General features: G+C 35.2%; 1 protein-coding gene across 3 annotated transcripts; it reads left to right on the top strand.

Moving 5' to 3' along the window:
- The first annotated feature begins 1,175 nt into the window (after positions 1–1,175).
- On the top strand, positions 1,176–12,514 carry LOC148944742 (aminomethyltransferase, mitochondrial). 3 transcript variants are annotated; one of them, XM_089099742.1, is made up of 2 exons: positions 1,176–1,220; positions 11,157–12,514. In XM_089099742.1, the coding sequence occupies exon 2, from the start codon at positions 11,164–11,166 to the stop codon at positions 12,355–12,357; it is 1,194 nt and encodes a 397-aa protein (XP_088955868.1). In that variant the 5' UTR covers positions 1,176–1,220; positions 11,157–11,163; the 3' UTR covers positions 12,358–12,514. The 3 variants fall into 3 exon arrangements, with proteins under 3 accessions (XP_088955868.1, XP_088955867.1, XP_088955869.1); XM_089099741.1 differs by having other exon boundaries at positions 1,212–1,336; XM_089099743.1 differs by lacking the exon at positions 1,176–1,220 and adding an exon at positions 1,248–1,326.
- The last annotated feature ends 4,978 nt before the right edge of the window (positions 12,515–17,492 follow it).

Raw genomic sequence — 17,492 nt, 5'->3', positions numbered from 1 at the left:
TTTAAAAAAGGAATTATTATGTCAATAAATGAATCAAAAGAATGTGTTTATAATGCTGATTCTAAATATATAAATTTTATTAAGTTTAGTACTACTCATCAAAGGCTACGAGCCTGAGAAAATTTACTCGATTTTTAAAGAGGGGGGAAATATCCCCTACAAGTGAAAGAATTTTAATGAAAATCATACCGTCAGATTCAGCGTATCAGAAAACCCTATTACATAGGTTTCAAGCTCATATCTGCAAAAATCTGCAACTTTGTATTTTTTGCCAGAGGAAAAATATACGAATATAGAAGTTAGTTACGTAAAATAATTTGTAAAGACATCCATTTAGCAAAAGAAAAGTAAAACTTTTATGCAAATAAAAGCTGCATTAACTAAAAAACGATCAGAAATTAAATAAAAAAAACAAGTTTTTTAAACTGAAAGTAAGGAGCGACATTAAAACTTAAAATGAACAGAAATTATTCCGTAGATGAAAGGGAGTGTCCCCTCCTCAACTCCGCGCTCTTTACGCTAAAGTTTGACTCGGTCACACAACTTTATTTTTTTCAAACAATAAAAAACTTTAGCGTAAAGAACGAGGCGCTGTGGCGGGGACAGCCCCTTTCATTTACGGACAAAATTCTGTTCGTTTTAAGTATTAATGTCGCTCCTTACTTTCAGTTTAAAAAACTTGTTTTTTTTTTATTTATTTTAGATCCAAGGATGCCCGCACAGGTACAGGAAAACCAACTATTGTTTTGCCGTTGAATTTTTTTTACGCAACGTTAGCCACGTTTTCAGGCTCAGCGGGTTCGAACACCGGTTTTTCTCGTCTAGTTTCAAGTTTCTAGTTTTTCGTCTAGTTTTGTCTAGTTTCAGCGGGTTCGAAGCTTCAACCCCGTGTTTGATACACTAGATGCACTGATGCACAACGCTTAATGCACTAGACGAGAACAACCCGTGTTCGAACCTGCCGATCCGTGAAGAACCCGTCTTTAAACACGGGTTGTTCGCGTCTAGTGCATCAAGCGTTATGCAGCAGTGTATCTAGTGCATCAAACACGGGGTTGAAGCTTCGAACCCGTTGAAACTAGACAAAACTAGACGAAAAACTAGAAACTTGAAACTAGACGAGAACAACCCGTGTTCGAACCCGCTGAGCCTGAAAACGCGGCTATTATTTAATCGAAAATGTAAGAAATAACTGCGAAAATTTAAAACTAATAGACGTGGTAAGGAAAAGTAGGGAAAGTTTGGTTTTGGCTAACTTGGAAAGAAGTTGGGTTTGATGAGAGAAGCTTTCAGGAAGGGAATCAGAGAAGCCGTGGCTATGGGAAGGTCTTTTGAAGTATACCATTCTCTCCTTTCTAAAGCTTATAAATTTTTTATTTTCCCTATTAACTCACTAGATGAACCTACCACATAGGCCTAATGCTTATTTTAATGCTCTTTCCTAGGCCCAATACAATTGTAAATTTGTAGTTGACAACATAATTCATCTAGGATAAAAGTGAATGCATTACTTGATATTTTTTTACACTTATAATTCAATAATCAATTCTGGGAGAAATTAGGTTCTTGAGCCTTTAAACAGCTAAAGTGGTGTTCATATTCATGTCTAGCTAGAATCTCATGTCCTGCTAGAAATCAAGGTCTAGGACATTACTGTTCACAAGAAGAATTCAATGCTTAGCTAAAACTACAAATTCAGTTTTAAATATATTACAGTTAGGCTATCATTTCTAGGCAATCAAGAGAGCTTATGCAGGCAAAACTTTCGAAATTGTAATGGTAAAATTATAGTTTAGCTACTTTTTGCTATCTTGGAAAGGGGTTAGGTTAGGAAAATTAATCTTTCAGTAATGAATCCAGGGCCAAAAACATGCTCAGGGAAGGTATTGCCAAGCTTTGATGTTGACCCTCTTCTGATTTCTAAGTATTAGCCTAGGTCTCCTACTTCAAAGGTGTATACCTATTTGGTTTTTGACAAAACATTGTTTTACCCTAATTTTCAGTAATCAATTTCTTTTTCTCTGGCTTTAGGTCTAAAAAAATGCAATTCCTGTCATTTGACTAGAATTTTAAGCAATATCAATGGTTTTTTTTCTAAATCTAGGAGATATATTTGCAGATCTTTGAAACCTCATAAATTGGGATTGAGCAAAGTTGTGAAGTTAAAAGCAGTTTATTTTGCTTCATTTATACATAAGTTCTATTTTGCAAGGTTTCACTTTCATAACACAAAAAGTTATGAAGGTCATCAAAGGTCACTGCCCTCTAGAGGGAAAAGGAGTAGAGCTAGGTACTTCAAAATACCTTCTCAGGATATGCTTTACTCTGTAGACTTATGTCTGAAAGCTTCATTTTCCTAACATAACCCCTTACCAAGATAGCAAAAAGTAGCAAAACTAGAATTTTACCAATTGTTATCCCTACTTTTACTGTCACAAGATAATGGATAAGACAAGGCAAACAAATGCCTTAGTGTGCTCTGTTTTTGCATATTTGTCTAGAAAAAAAAACAATTAATGAGAAAACAAAAATTAAATTTCAGTTTAAAAATGTAAACATAGATGATGAAAACAGTAGAACTTGATGTATTCTGATGGGCTGTAATAAAAATTCCTAAATTTTGAGTTCTAGAGTCTAGAACTGGATGCTAAAGCAGTGTTCACATGCATGTCGAGCTAAAATCCCATGTTTAGACATGTGTCTGGCCAAACATCAATCTCTAGACAACTACTGTTCACAAGTAAAATGTTGTGCTTGGCTAGACAAGTTATAGCTAAACACCCACTTCTAGACTCTAGAATTCAAAGTCTATTATTTTCAATTAGAGCCAATCAGAATGTGTCAAGTTCCACATTTAAGCAAATCCTAATAATCATTTCTTCCATTTAAGCAAATATGCAACACCAGACATAATAGTGAAGCACACTAAGGCAATTGTTTAGCTTGTCTCATCCACTATCTTGTGACAGTAAAATAGGGGTTGCAATTTTGAAAGTTTTGCCTGCATAAGCTCTCTTGATTGGCTAAAAATGACAACTGTAATCTATTTGAAACTAAATTTAAAGTTTTAGCTAAGCACTGAATTCTTCTTGTGAATGGTAATTTCCTAGACATTGATTTCTGGCCAAACACATGTCTAGACTTGAGGTTCTAGCTAGACACACATGTGGATGCTGCTTTAGCTGTAACTTGTCTTGCCAAGCACCAAATCTTACTTGTGAATGGTAGTTGTCTAGATGTTGATGTCTGGCCAGGATGTTTAGACATGGGATTTGTGCTAGACATGCATGTGAATACTGCCTAAGAGGATTTATAGCAGCCCATAGTAACAAAAAGTTAAAAAAAAATCTAAAAATTCCTGCAAATTTGATTTCAAAATTACATTTCATTATTATGACTAAAGAAAGTAAAATGACTATTTCTGAATCAGCTACAGATTGAAATTTTTATCACTTGGCAGTTTTTTTTAGAAACGTATTTTTAAACTGTTGGCTACTATGGATTGGTTTACATTTTGGGGCCCTATTAAGGGCTCAGAGTTTGATTTAGGCTAACCCAGAAGCAATTATTGAATTATGAAAGAGCACAAAAGGCATCAAGTGATATATTCACTTTCATCCTAGCTAAATTATGTTGTCAACTACAAATTTACCACCCAATGTTTGCTATCAATTCAAATGCATCCAAATCACCTAATGTTGGTTTGTATTGCAAATTCTAGTTTAAATATTTTTAATATCTTGAAAAGTGGTTGAGCAAGTCAAATAAAACTTTCAGGAGCATATCCAGACCCTTAATAATCTTCTGGATATTTTATAGATATTAGGGGTTTTTCTGCTGTCCAATTGTTAGCTATCAAAAATTTGTTTGGATGGCAGAAACAGAATTGTTAGCTAACAGAAATAGTTAGCTGACAGTTCACAGAAACATGATATTGGGCAGGAAATTCAAAGAAAAATTCTGATCAAGATAGTGTTGCTGTGAGTTTATCTCAGCTTGATAATATCCAACTGACACCAAGCTTAGAAATTCAATTAATAAAATATTTCAAAGTGTTCATACCTTAAAGAAAAAAAAATATAACTATTAATGCCAGCAAGTGAAACAAAGACACAAAACATTTTATTAATTGGCAAAGTACATTGAATTTAGGCAAAAATTAACCAGTGCTTAAGCTTTCCTAAAGTAACTGTTTAGTGCAATAACATAAATTATCCCATGTATGGAGGAAGTGCATCAACATAGTAAAAAATATAATTTGATTGCATAAGTGAAATTGTTAGATTTTTGATCATATCAAATTGCTATGACTACATGACAATCTTATTGTTTTCCTATTTTTTCAACAAATTGATTTTTTTTTCAATGAGATTACAAGAAAAGATATTTCTAATAAACTAAAAGGGGAAAGGAAAAAAAAAGAAATAGTAGCAGTCCTCAATTCCCTATCAATATTGTAAGCATAAAATGTACCCACCTTGCTTATTTTTGAATATTTTGCTTTAAATTCCCCAACAATTTCCTTCAACAAGCATTTGATTTGTTAGAGAAGTCTTCTAACAATGTCTGCTTATTTGAGATGGGTGGCCAGCCAATCTACTCCCATGAAGCCATGGTAATGAGCAGGATACCACAGGGAACTGTACTAGGCCCAACCCTTTTCTTGATGTACATCAACAACATTTTCAATCATGTAGATAATAGTATGCATTTGTTTGCTGATGATGCCAAACTGTTTGGTATTGCAAATCCACAGACCATCCAACATGACATAGATGGGCTACAGGATTGGACTCAAAACTGGCTCCTTCAATTCAATACAATCAAATGCTGTATTTTGCACCTTGGACCTAACAACCCAATGGCTACCTACTCAATTTACAATCCCATCACAAAAACAAGGGAGCATCTAGAGAATAGAGAAGAAGAAAGGGACCTTGGTGTCATCATTGACGACAAGTTGAAGTTCTGCAGCCACATTCAGCATGTTGTTTCTCGTGCAAATTCCAGCCTTGGCCTATTAAAACAGACCATCAGTAGCTGAGAGGCAACAATATTCAGAAAATTATATAAAGCTCTCGTCAGACCCCATCTTGATATTGGCATGTGCCTTGCAGGTCCTTATCATTAAGATGTAAGGCTCATCAAAAATGTTCAGAGGCGAGCAACAAAGTGCGCAAAAAGCCTAAAATCAACTCCATATGAGGACCACCTCAAGCAACTTAAGCTACCAACTCTCATCAACAGATGCATGCATAGCAATATGATGCTGACTTACAAACTTTGAGAAGAAAACTCTACCATCTTTAGCAGCAGTCATAGCACCAGCCATCATTACACAAGAGGACACTCCAAGAAGCTGCCAAAGTTAAGCTCCCAATTGAGAACCCATCAAATGTACTTCTCAAGAAGAGTCATAAACCATTGGAATTAATGGAAGGACTCAACTATCAGTGCTCCCTCTATCCAGTCTTTCAAATGCCACCTTGACAAGGAGTGGGAGAAGAGGCAGTGGAGGTTCAATTGGGAGTCGTCAACTCAAGAGCACTACAGGTCCAGAGGGCCTTAAACCTCTCAAATGGATCAAGGTGATTAAGGTGAATGTTAGCTAACAATTTTTAGTTGGATGGCGGAAAAATGATTGTTGGGAAAAATGTTAGCTAACAGTTTTCTGTTGGACAGAGGAAAAACCCCTATTATGATATTTGTATATATATTTTGGATGTAGATTATTTGTAGCATCTGCCTCCACTTCTTCTCTTCCCATATTGTAATACTTTATGTAAAGGGTATCTCTCAAAGAAATATAAATAGTGTAAATAGCCTTGCATCTTCTAATGCTGAAATAAGTGCCACTGATGAGTCAAAAAATAATTTTACAGTGCAAGATCAGTGCACCATACAGAGCAAGCGACCACATTGCCATAGGTTGCAGTTTTAGGCTGTACCAGCAAAGATTAGAATTTACAAAACATGTGTATACTGATTTGGCCCAGTGTGATGGCTCTTCTAATGAAATAATTTCATTAGGAGCTATAGAAAATTACTCTTCTGTAAAAGGGAAAAGGAAACCAAAAACCAACCTGTATATTACAAAAGAAATTAAAAAGGCCAGAAATAGAAAAAAAGATACTGAAAGCTGTACACAAGGAAATGCAATCAGGTGGATTATTACAAAAAATATAAACATGTGCATAACCAACTGAGAAGTTTTACTAAAAAAAAACACTTAAAAAATATGAGGAATTGGCAGCAGCTGCAACAAATTCTAACCCCAAAAATTTTTTGGAGGTATGCATCATCTCATAACCGTGGTAGGCATTCTGTCACCCAACTTGTACTAGATGGCATGAAAATCTGTGGCCCAAGGGAGATAGCCAATGCATTAAATAAGCAGTTCATCTTGGTATTTACCATTCCTGGTAAAGCTCTAATTCCAGATACCCCAAGGTATGAAATTTTAAAAGGTTGCCCATTAATATTAACAAAACTGATGTAGAAACCTGATAGAAGAAGATTAATCCAAATAAATCTACCAAACTGGATGGAGTACCCCCCTCTCCAGCTATTAAATGAGATGTATGCAGTATTGTCTCATCCCCTCACTCTACTATTCCAAAAGTCCATAAGTAGGCTACTAAATATATTTCACAACATTAGAAGGATGCTTACATCATATCTGTACACAAAGGGGGCAATAGAGATGAAGCTAATAACTATCAACCAATTAGTCTAATATCAGAAATTGGGGAACTACTTGAAGGTATAGTTTTCAGCTATTATGGCTCATTTAAATACTAACAGTCTACTATCACCTAATCAAAATTAATTTTGTCCCAATCAATAAGTTGAAACTAACCTCGTACTAACCTCATTGGTACATACAAGTATGCCACAAAACTTGTGGGCAAGGGATCTCCTATTGACAGGATATTACTGGATCTAGCCAAAATGTTCTATAAAGTATATCACAGGAGACTAGATTTCAATATCTGTGCAAAGGGCCTGCATGATGATGTTGTCAACCAGACAATGCAATTTCTTACCAATAGGATTTATCACCAGTTGCTCTTGGTCTGTCTTCCTGAGGCTGTTTAGGGCTGTTGTCAGTCCCATTTTGGATTTGGGGATGTGTCTTACCTACCCCTCCTGTAAGAGTGGTACTAGTCTAGTCTAAGGTGTTCAAAGGCATGCCACAAAATACGTAAATGGTTTACAAAATATGCCATACAATAAGAGACTGGAGCACCTACAACTCCCAACACTCATCTTCAGATCCCAGCATGGTGACATGATGCTGACCTACAAATATAATAGCCAACTGAATATAACTCTCTTCACAAAACATGCTAGTCAGCACCATACAAGAGGTTATTTGCAAAAAAATTCTAAAGATACGGTGAAGACACAAATATAGAACAATATTACTTGAGAGAAATATTGTGTGTTGGTTGCTGGAAAGGATTGGATGGACTATGAAAGCCAAATGTCCCCTTAGTTGCTTCACTCTCTTCTCAATCTTCTGGTCACATATCAGGAACTAGATAAACAATCAGGCATGAAACCTCTTTTGCTTTACTGAAATATTGATAAAAGTAGGTCCCAGGATTTCACAAGGAGTAGGGCTAAAGTTTAGAAAATGCAAAAATTTTCAGTACTAATTTCTGACCAGCTTTGCAGCTGGCTGTAGCCAGGATTTTGTTAAAGGTGGCTAGAGGGCGCACTTAAGATCTCTTGTGAAGTGGCAGAACTTTTTTTGAATTTTCTACTTAAGATTCTTTTCTTTGTACTTGACTCTGTTTTAGAAAACAGAAAATAGAAAACTATTTTAGGCCAGTTCAATACTTGAAAAGGTGATCTCATAATATTGAGAAACGATTTTACTTTAATTTAGCACTCTTAATGATATATGTCTTTTGTTTTACCTCTATTATAAATGCACTATGCTTTTTGATGAAAAAGTTGAGAGCCATGGTTAATTGGAGAAAAAGCCAAGACAGATAGTCTGAGTGAGAGGCAAAGCTGGCAAAGCTTTTTCAGAATTGTATAAAATGATGTCATTTAAGAGCACAAGTTTTCCTTATGTATCTTTGTAATATAAGAACAAAAATCTACAAAGAGGTTTTATAAATAAAGGGTAACAGAATCCTTTAGACCATATCAACCAGGCTTTCTTAATTGCATGATATTTTCAAAGAAAGCGCTAATAGTAAGAAAGATAGCAGAAAGATGATGAAAGTACAATGAAATTTGGTTTCTTCAGTGCATAATGTTCTTTTTTTTTTATGGATATTTGCTTTCTAAAACAAGTTTTTTAACATGCAGGAACATGAAAAGTGTATTATTTAGTTTTAATTTTGAAAGTTTTTTAGTTATAATTTTTGGCTGTAAGGAGCAACTGAAATTTGGGCTGACTCCGGACTGAATTGCTTACAGGCGAGCTTGCATGCAGGCTTTAACAACAAAAAGATATTTCAATTCCCCTGTGAAGTATTATACTTGTAATTTTAACCCTTGATTTCATTGCTTGATTTTCTCCTTATATCTTATCAGATCTTCTCCAAGTGGGGCTAGAGGATGCCGCATTGAAAGATTTAAGGAAAATGGGAACTTCTGGAGAGGGTGTAAAGAGGGAGGCATTGAATAGATTGGGATGGAGGAGGAGCGTGCATAGATGTGTTGGCCTCAGGTGGCCTGGTGCTCCAGTAAATTGTTAGTAATAACAGTATTGGTTTGACCTTGAAGTAGTATATGCTATTCTTATAGTTCTTCATTACTATTTTTGATATTTATTACTAGTTTTTATTTATTAATTTTTCTTTTGTAGATCTCTGTATTATTTCATTTATCTGTGTTCAATTTTGGCATGTTCATGTTATTATTTTATTATGTCTGTGCTTACTAACTTGAGTTGAGGGCCACATAAGCCATTTGCCTTCACACCAAAAGAAATAAAAAGCCTAATAAGTTTTTTTGAAGACTAATATTTAATTCCCTTGTTCTTACAATAATTTTTATCACTCGTCAGACATTGCATTTCCTAACTATGTTATCCAGCTTAACATCCAATGTAGGAATTGCTTCCAACTTGTACTGAATCCCAGCTGGACAATTTTCTATTAGTTGCCTTCTTTTTTCCAAACCTGTCTCAAATACTTAGTAATCAGAGGAATCAGTTCTTCCTATTCAGGTGATCTGATTTCGAAAATACTAATACCTGTAATAGCTCCAGTAACCATAGGACTATGTATTTCAGATCTGTTAAGTAAAAAAAGATGTTAGTCGGCATGGGATTAAACTTGGGAATAAGTTTATTGGCATCCTACCTTTCTATGTCGATTTTGCTCAAACCTCTTGTGAGAGGTAGGAACAAAATGTTCTGGCTCACAGCAGATCAGTGATGTCCAGCCTCAGCTGCTTCACCTGCCTTTTCACTACCTCTGACTCTAGAGTCTCCTAGAGCTCACATCAGTGTAATTTGGCTTTCATTGGATGCTAGTCTGTTAAATGTTTGATTGCATTCTAACCTTCGTTTTTGTCTTTTCTCAATGTTCTCAAGAGCCTTGAGGTATGTTTGGTTGTCAGTTAAAATACATATATGCCCACCTGCATTTTCTATTTGCATATGCTAGCTTATAGCCATTGTAGTGAAAAATACAGGTTCTATTCTACCTTTATACAACAACTTTCCAATTTCTAGCAATTTCAAATTTACATCTACATTAAGAATGAAATCGTCTTAAGTTTGATGTTAAACTTTAGATTATAAAAGTTTTGCTTGTAAAAGGAAACCTCAGGAGATACAAAAGGACAAACTGTAAATGGTGACTTTGTTATTCTAAATGGGGTATTTTGTCTGCAATCTTTTTCCTATTTTTGGGTTGATAAATTTAGTACAATGATGAAATATGAAAAGTAAGCAATCCTGACCCTACCCTTTCCCCTAAAAAAGTGCTGAATAGCATCATACCCAACTGAATAACAGGTTGTTTGTCATGAAATGCACTGTTACCATATTGTTGCACACTCTAAACGTCTGGAGGCCAGGTAATTTTCTGAGGCAGGGGTGTGGGCTCGTAGTCAAAAGAAAGATCGTCTTTGGCTCAAATTTTTTATTTTCACTTTTTTTAATGTGTTTTCATCAGCATTTTGGAAAAGGGGAGATTAGTCTATAATATCAAATATTTCTCATATAATTGCCCCTTTCAGCACTTATTTCAAGGTTTCCCCCCTCCCTTTCGAAAAAAGATGGTGTATCTCTGCCGACCTTCCGCACTAGCAGGGAGGAAGGAATCCGCTGAATATTGACCCAATGCAATCCTCTCAGATTAACTGAAAAATTTTAGGGTAAAATATTTTTGTTTTGCCTCCCCCTCCGTTTCTAAAAACATTCAGATACCCGCCCCCTCTGGTGACCTCTACCTTTTTAAAATTTCTATGTTTATAGTTGAGTTTTTTGAGGTTATAATTTTAATGTTGCAGTTATTAGCCAGCAGCCAATCCATGTTAACCATGCTTAAGAAGCATGGTTTTGTACATGCTGCCTCATTAAGTTTACATTCTTAAAGATTTTTTTTTGTAATTTGCTTCATTGTTGGCAATGGAGTGTTTATACCAGCATACAGTTATATATTTGGAGGTCCCTCGGGCCCGTTTGCCTCACTTCCCCTGGAAACATCAATGCTTTTTCCTATGGTATCATATATTTCCCTTATAATTTTCTTCGAGTTTTTGCCCCTCCCTCTTTGAAACAAGATGCTATGTGTGTGCCTTCCTTCTGCACAAGTAGAGAGGGAGGAATCAACCAAAGATTGATCTAATGGAATATCTAAGATCAATTGAAAAACTGTGGCATCAAATATACTAGTCCCCCCCCCCTAGAAAAAATTCTCAGACACCACTGCCCCATGAGGACTCTTTGCCTTCACAATTTTGAGGTTTACCCCATATTTTCATTAATATTTTTTTTAAACTGAATTTTCTTCTTTGAAGTGCAAGTTTTGCCTCCAAATAAATTTGATTGTGCCTGTTTCAGGACATCGTCGACTACAGATTATCTCGGGTTGAATAAGTAACTTGTAATCTATTGCAGCCTGAGAGCCATTGTCCTGATTAATGAAATATATTCTGTTTATTTATTTTATTTTTCTTTACAGGTGAGGCATGATGAGGCTGTACTCAATTTTCAAAACTCCAGGCCCTTTGACTCTGGTTCGTACATTTGCATCTACTGAAGGAATTAGAAAAACATGCTTATTTGATTTTCATTTGGAACATGGCGGAAAAATGGTCGAATTTGCTGGTTATAAACTTCCTGTTCAGTATAATGGCGTTTCAATATCAGAGTCTCACAAACACACCAGAACCTATTGTAGCTTGTTTGACGTATCCCATATGCTTCAAACAAAAATCAGTGGCAACAATAGACATGATCTGTTAGAGAGTTTGACAGTTGCTGATATTAGAGGCTTGGCAAAGAATCATGGGACACTTACTGTATATACGAATGAGAATGGCGGTATTTTAGATGATCTTATATCAATGAACACATCAGATGGTTATCTTTTTGTGGTGTCAAATGCTGGCTGTAGAGATGCTGACTTGCAACTGTTAAAAGACGCCGAGTTTAAAATGAAAAATGAAGCAAAGGATGTTCAAGTTACAGTTGAGGACAATGCTTTGCTTGCGTTGCAAGGACCTACAATGGTTAAAACCTTACAACCATTGGTTGATATTGATCTTTCATTGCTTTATTTTATGACAACATCACGCGCAACTATTAAAGGTATACCATGTCGAATAAGCAGATGTGGGTATACAGGAGAGGATGGGGTTGAAATATCACTACCACAAGAGAGTGCCAAAGATATTGCTCATGAAATTTTAGCAAGTGAAGGTAATTGTAAACTAGCTGGACTTGGTGCAAGAGATTCGCTACGCTTAGAAGCTGGTCTCTGCCTCTACGGAAATGATATTACTGAGAAGACTACCCCTGTCGAAGCTTCATTAACTTGGCTTGTTGCCAAAGAGCGTCGAAAAAGAGCAGATTTTCCTGGATCTTATCGTATCTTAGACCAGATACAGAATAAGCCTGAAATGAAACGAGTAGGATTCTTGTGGAAAGGAATGCCAGCTAGATCACACACCGCCATCTACAGTGAAAATGGTCAGGTAATTGGTGAGCTAACTAGTGGATGCCCAGCACCATCTGTTGACGCAAATGTGGCAATGGGCTATGTTAACATGAAATACTCAAAGATTGGTACCCCAGTGCAGTTTGAAGTTAGAAAGAAACGCGTCTCAGCAGTAGTTTCAAAAATGCCGTTTGTGCCTGCTAAATACTATGTTAAAAAATAGTTTGCCACAATATAAATAAAAGATAGCCTCACAAATAATTTTTCTAGAAATATTGGTTTAATTTCAGAAGTCGGAAGTTAAGAAGTTGTTTCTTTGTTGGAGAATGTGCCAGTACGTTTGTTAAAAAAAGTTTTTTTATTAAAGAACTAACCAGGCACTTTATAGAATTTCGTTTAGTTTCATGTGAAGTCTTCAAAAAAACTGTTAGTTTGAGCCTGTAAATGACAACATCAAAGCAGCAAAAATGTGCATAATTCCAAAGAATAAACAGTTTCAGGTGGTAAAATAAAATATTAGAACAGAATAAACGAGCCCTACTTATTGCTTTTAACCACAGTTAAAAAGCTGCTAGTGACTCCACATAAAGTTTGACCAAAAGATTGACCAAAAACGACTGTATTTCGAAAAACGACTTTCATTATTTCTAGTTCCCATCTGTATAAACCTATGTTGTCTTCAGCGAACCTTGAAAATACCGAGGACATATAAGTGAAAGGTCTATTAACGCCTTAAAACCATTATTTAAAAAAAAATTCTTTCATTTATTTCAAAATTATGAAGTTTTTAAGCTAATACCATAGTTTAAAGCCTCTAAAGAAATGTGTGGTCTAAACCTGCAAATCTACAGGTCAATATTCAGAACCAGCAGCTTGCATTTTCTGAAATAATTTTTGCACTCCAAAATGTCACCTAATATTGCAAGCAGAACACAAACATATTTTATCCACAAAACAGTCGATAAGTGGAGCAATTATAAATAGTAGAATTGCTATATTTAATTATAACACATATTTATAATTATCCATAATAATTGTTATGTAGATGCGCGAAGGAAATATTTACCTTCAAGAATATTCCAACTCGAAACTCCTGTCTTTGATGGAACTTAGAGATGATCACTAAAATGACTCTCAAGCAACAAAGGGTACCTTGAAGTCTGTCTTTTCATTTTAATCAATTTAAGAAACTTTTTCCACAAACTAAGTTTTTCAAAGAAAAGAAAAGAACTCTATTGAGCCAAAAATGAACAGAAAAAAAAAAAATCAAATAATCTACCAAGCTTAATGCTTAATGCTACCAACAGTAACCGAAACTCTAAAAAACGGAATTTTGATACCAATAAATATATCAAAAGAATCGGATTTTTATGCTGATTTCAAAGATGTAAGTTTTATTAAGTTTAGTTAAGTTAATTTAGCGTATCAGAGAACGCTACTATAGAGGTTTCAAGCTCCAATCTGCACAAATGTGGAATTTTGTATTTTTTTGCCGGAAGAAAGATCATGGATGTGTGTTTGTTTGTTGTCTTTTTCGTTTTTTCCCATGGGTGATAGTATCGACCCAGTGGTCCTAGAATAGCGGGAGAGGGCTCATTTGAACAGAAATCAAAAGTTCTAGTGCCCTTTTAGGTGACAAAAAAATTGGAGGGCAACTAGGCCCCCTCTCACGCTCCTTTTTTCTTAAAATCGTCTCATCAAAATTATGAGTTAGCCATTATGTTGAGCATAGTTGAAAGGCTTAATAACTATGCCTTTGTGGGTAGCATGACCCCCGCCCCACAGCCCCTTTGAAAAGGTCTTTAAGTTACAAAATTTACCCATTGTTTACATATAGTATTTGTCATTGGGAAGCATGCATACCTTTTTCGGGTGGGGGGGGGGGTGAATTTTCTGCTGGTGGGATTGTCCATGGGTAGGGAAGTTTCCAGAGGTTAAATATTTCAGGGAAAATTTTACACTAGGGGAATTTTCCAGAATTATTGTACGAAACTCGTCTTATGCCTTTCTCTGCCGACTCAATTTTGCGCGTGGAGATGTTAAGCGTAATCGCCCGGGGTAAATTTTTACCAGGATTGAATTGTCAAACGGATATATCCGCCGGGAGGAGGGATTTCTACGTAAAAGTGGTGTTGGATTTTCCTGCATTATTTAAAAAACGATAAGAAATTAAATAAAAAAACAAGTTTTTTCAACTGTAAGTAAGGGGCAACACTAAAACTTAAAACAAACAGAAATTATTACGTATATAAGGGGGGCTGCTCTTCCTCAACACCTCGCTCTTTACGCTAAAGTTTGAATTCTGTCCCGATTCTTTAATAATGACTCCTGAAACACTATGGTCGTTTAATTAAAATAAGAAGTTTTTTTTAAAGCACTGAAAAACTTTAGCGTAAAGAGTGAGGTGTTGAGGAAGAGCAACCCCCCTCATATACGTAATAATTTCTGTTCGTTTTAAGTTTGAATTTTACTTTCAGTTGAAAAAACTAGTTTTTTTTTACTTAATTACAACAAATACCCGAGTCAAACTCAAAACAAGCAGAAATTAACACGAGTAGGGCTGACAATCCACATGCCTTCTCAAGGCCAGAACATAATTTAAACTTTACTGAAAAAATACATTTTAAATGTTTTCATTTTTTAACTTAAATAAATCAAAAATTATTATGATTTTAAGGAATAAATATCAGCATTGATATATTAAACTGACAATGCACATTCATTTGTATGTTTTTTTCAGTAAAGTGCAAATTATGTTCTGGCCTTGAGAAGGCATGGGGGTTGTCAACCCTACTCGTGTTAATTTCTGCTTGTTTTGAGTTTAACTGGGTTATTTATTATAATTTCTGTTCGTTTTGGGTTTCATCTATTCATTGATGGTGATTTGTGGTTGCTTTATGCTTGATAGATTATTTGATTTTATTTCTGCTCATTTTTGGTTTAATGGAGTTCTTTACTTTTCTTTGAGAAATTTATTTTGTTATGGAAAAAGTTTCTAAATTAATTTCTGTTCGTTTTTTATTGACATAGTCTTTTTCATGAAAAAAGAAGATAATATTTTTGTATTTTTCGTTTTTTTTCTGTAAGAATCCATAGTTTACCTTGCTATATGTATGTTGAAGTAACTTTTTGAACAATTTTAAACAACTTACACCCTTTTGACAATCGTGACATAAAAAGTATTGTTTAATTTAGTTTTATACATCTTCTAGTTAACCTAAAAATAAAACTTATACCATGCTCAAAAAATTCTATCTACGCTCTTTGACAGCCTGGATACACTTATACTCTTTTGATGTACATTCTTGGGGCATTGCTGAGATGTCTTATTGGCAACCAGCATACACACAATGCCTTTTGATTTAGTTTTAAAGGATATTGGAAAAATTGCATAACTGTTGTTTAGTTGTAACTCCGACTAAATGTTCCCTAAAAGTTTCACCTTAATGCCCTTAGTGTCATTAGCTACAGTAACCTTAGAAGTAATAGTAAAGGTATACACATAGTGTCTTCTGACTAGTTTAAAATCTGCCACAAATTACCCTGAAAGATCTAAATGAATAATATAAGCTGTTCTTCGGATATTCCTTTGTCCCTCTTTTGACAATATACAAGATAATACTTAATTTTGACTTAGTTCAATATCCGTCTAAATATTCCTTGAAAGCTTCACCTTAATACCCGTAGCTTGTGTAGTAGCAATAGTTGTAGTAGCAGTAGTAGCAGTATGCACAAAACACCCTTGGTTTTCTTCAACATCCCTTTCAACACACAATGAAAGTTTCAACTTAATATTATCAACCGTTTCTGAACCATTGCTGATACGTCCTCTTTACAACTTGTGTGGGCATAGTGTTTTTTGATTTAGTTCAATTCAGTTTCAATATTTCCCAAAATTTTCGCCTTAATACTTTTAATACTTAATACTTTTCGCCTTAAGCTTTAGCAGCAGTAGTAGTAGCACCAGTAGTTATAGTAGTAGTAGCAGCAGTAGAATTAATAGTAGTAACCTTCGATTTGGTACCAGCAGTAGTAGTAAGGTTAGAAGCAGTCGTATTATGATGCAAATATTGTCTTTTGTGTAGTTCAACATGCCCCAAAACATTTCCTATAAGTTTCAATTTCATACACACTTCAGTTCCTAAGATGTTGCTGATATGTTCTTTTGACAACCTGCATACGGACGGCGTGTTGTGATTGAGTTCACCTCCTCTCCTGAAAATTTCACCTTTATACCCTTAGGCATAGTTGTAATAGCAGTCAAAGTATTAGTACTAGCACTATAAGCACTAGTAATACTAGTAGCATATTACCAGTAATAGCACTAGTACTAGTATCAGCAGTAGTATTAGCATATTGCCTGTTGGTCAGTTGAACGTCCCCCCCCCCCATCAAGTCCTGGAAGTTTCAACTTAATGCAATTATCCATTGCTATGACATTGACGATACGATGTCCTTTTGATAACCTCTATATTCATATGCTTCTTGAAATTTTCATCTTGATGCAGTTGCAATAGAAGTAGTAGTTCGAGCAATGGAAGTAGTAGAACTATAAAATGTAGCAGTAGTAGTAGTATTGGTAATAACGTGAACATATTGCCTTTTGATCAATTGATCTTCCCCTTGAAGTATTCTCTGAGAGTTTCAACTTAGTGCACAAAACAATTCTTAAGATACGCTTTTTTGACATTCTGAATGCACATAGTGTATTTTGATTTAGTTCAAATTTGCCTTCAATATTCTCTCAAATTTTACTTTCATAGACTTAGCCTCAATAATATTAGTATCATAGCAGTTGTAGTGGTAGTAGGAGGAGCCAATATTCTGTCAAATTTTCACCTTCATACGCGTAGCCTTAATTGTACTAGTATTAGTTGTACATAGTAATAGCCCCAGAAATTTCCTCTTGAAGCGGTAAACCGTTCCGAAAATATTGCCAAAACGCCCAATCAGCAGTCTGTATGCACTTAGTATGTTTTGATTTAGTTCAACTTTCCCTTTAATGGTTCCTCAGATGTTTATTTTAATATCCTCAGCCTTGGTAGCACTCGCTGCAGAAGCAGTAGTTTTAGTCGTAGTAGTAGTAGTCGTATTAGTAGTTGTGGTAGCAGTAGAAGCAGTGTTAGTTTGAGTAGCAGTAATAGTAGCGTGTAAATATTGCATTTTGGTTAATTGATCATTTCCCTTATCAATTCCTGAACGTTCCAAATTAATATACTCAGTCATTCCTAGGTTACGTTCTTTTGACAACCCGTGTACACATAGTTTTGATTTCTATAACACTCCCCTCAACATTCCCTGAAAGGCTCACCTGAATGCCCTTCGTATTTTGGGAAAGTAAAGGTCAAACATGCATAC

Source organism: Artemia sp. Qi Xiang Cuo, chromosome 14 (assembly GCF_049724085.1).
Source record: "Artemia sp. Qi Xiang Cuo chromosome 14, ASM4972408v1, whole genome shotgun sequence".
Taxonomy (NCBI): domain Eukaryota; kingdom Metazoa; phylum Arthropoda; class Branchiopoda; order Anostraca; family Artemiidae; genus Artemia; species Artemia sp. Qi Xiang Cuo.
This window is presented reverse-complemented; position numbering and strand designations above follow the sequence as displayed.

Excerpts from the sequence above, each read along its gene's own strand:
- LOC148944742 (XM_089099742.1), top strand. The coding sequence starts at position 11,164 with ATGATGAGGCTGTACTCAATTTTCAAAACTCCAGGCCCTTTGACTCTG.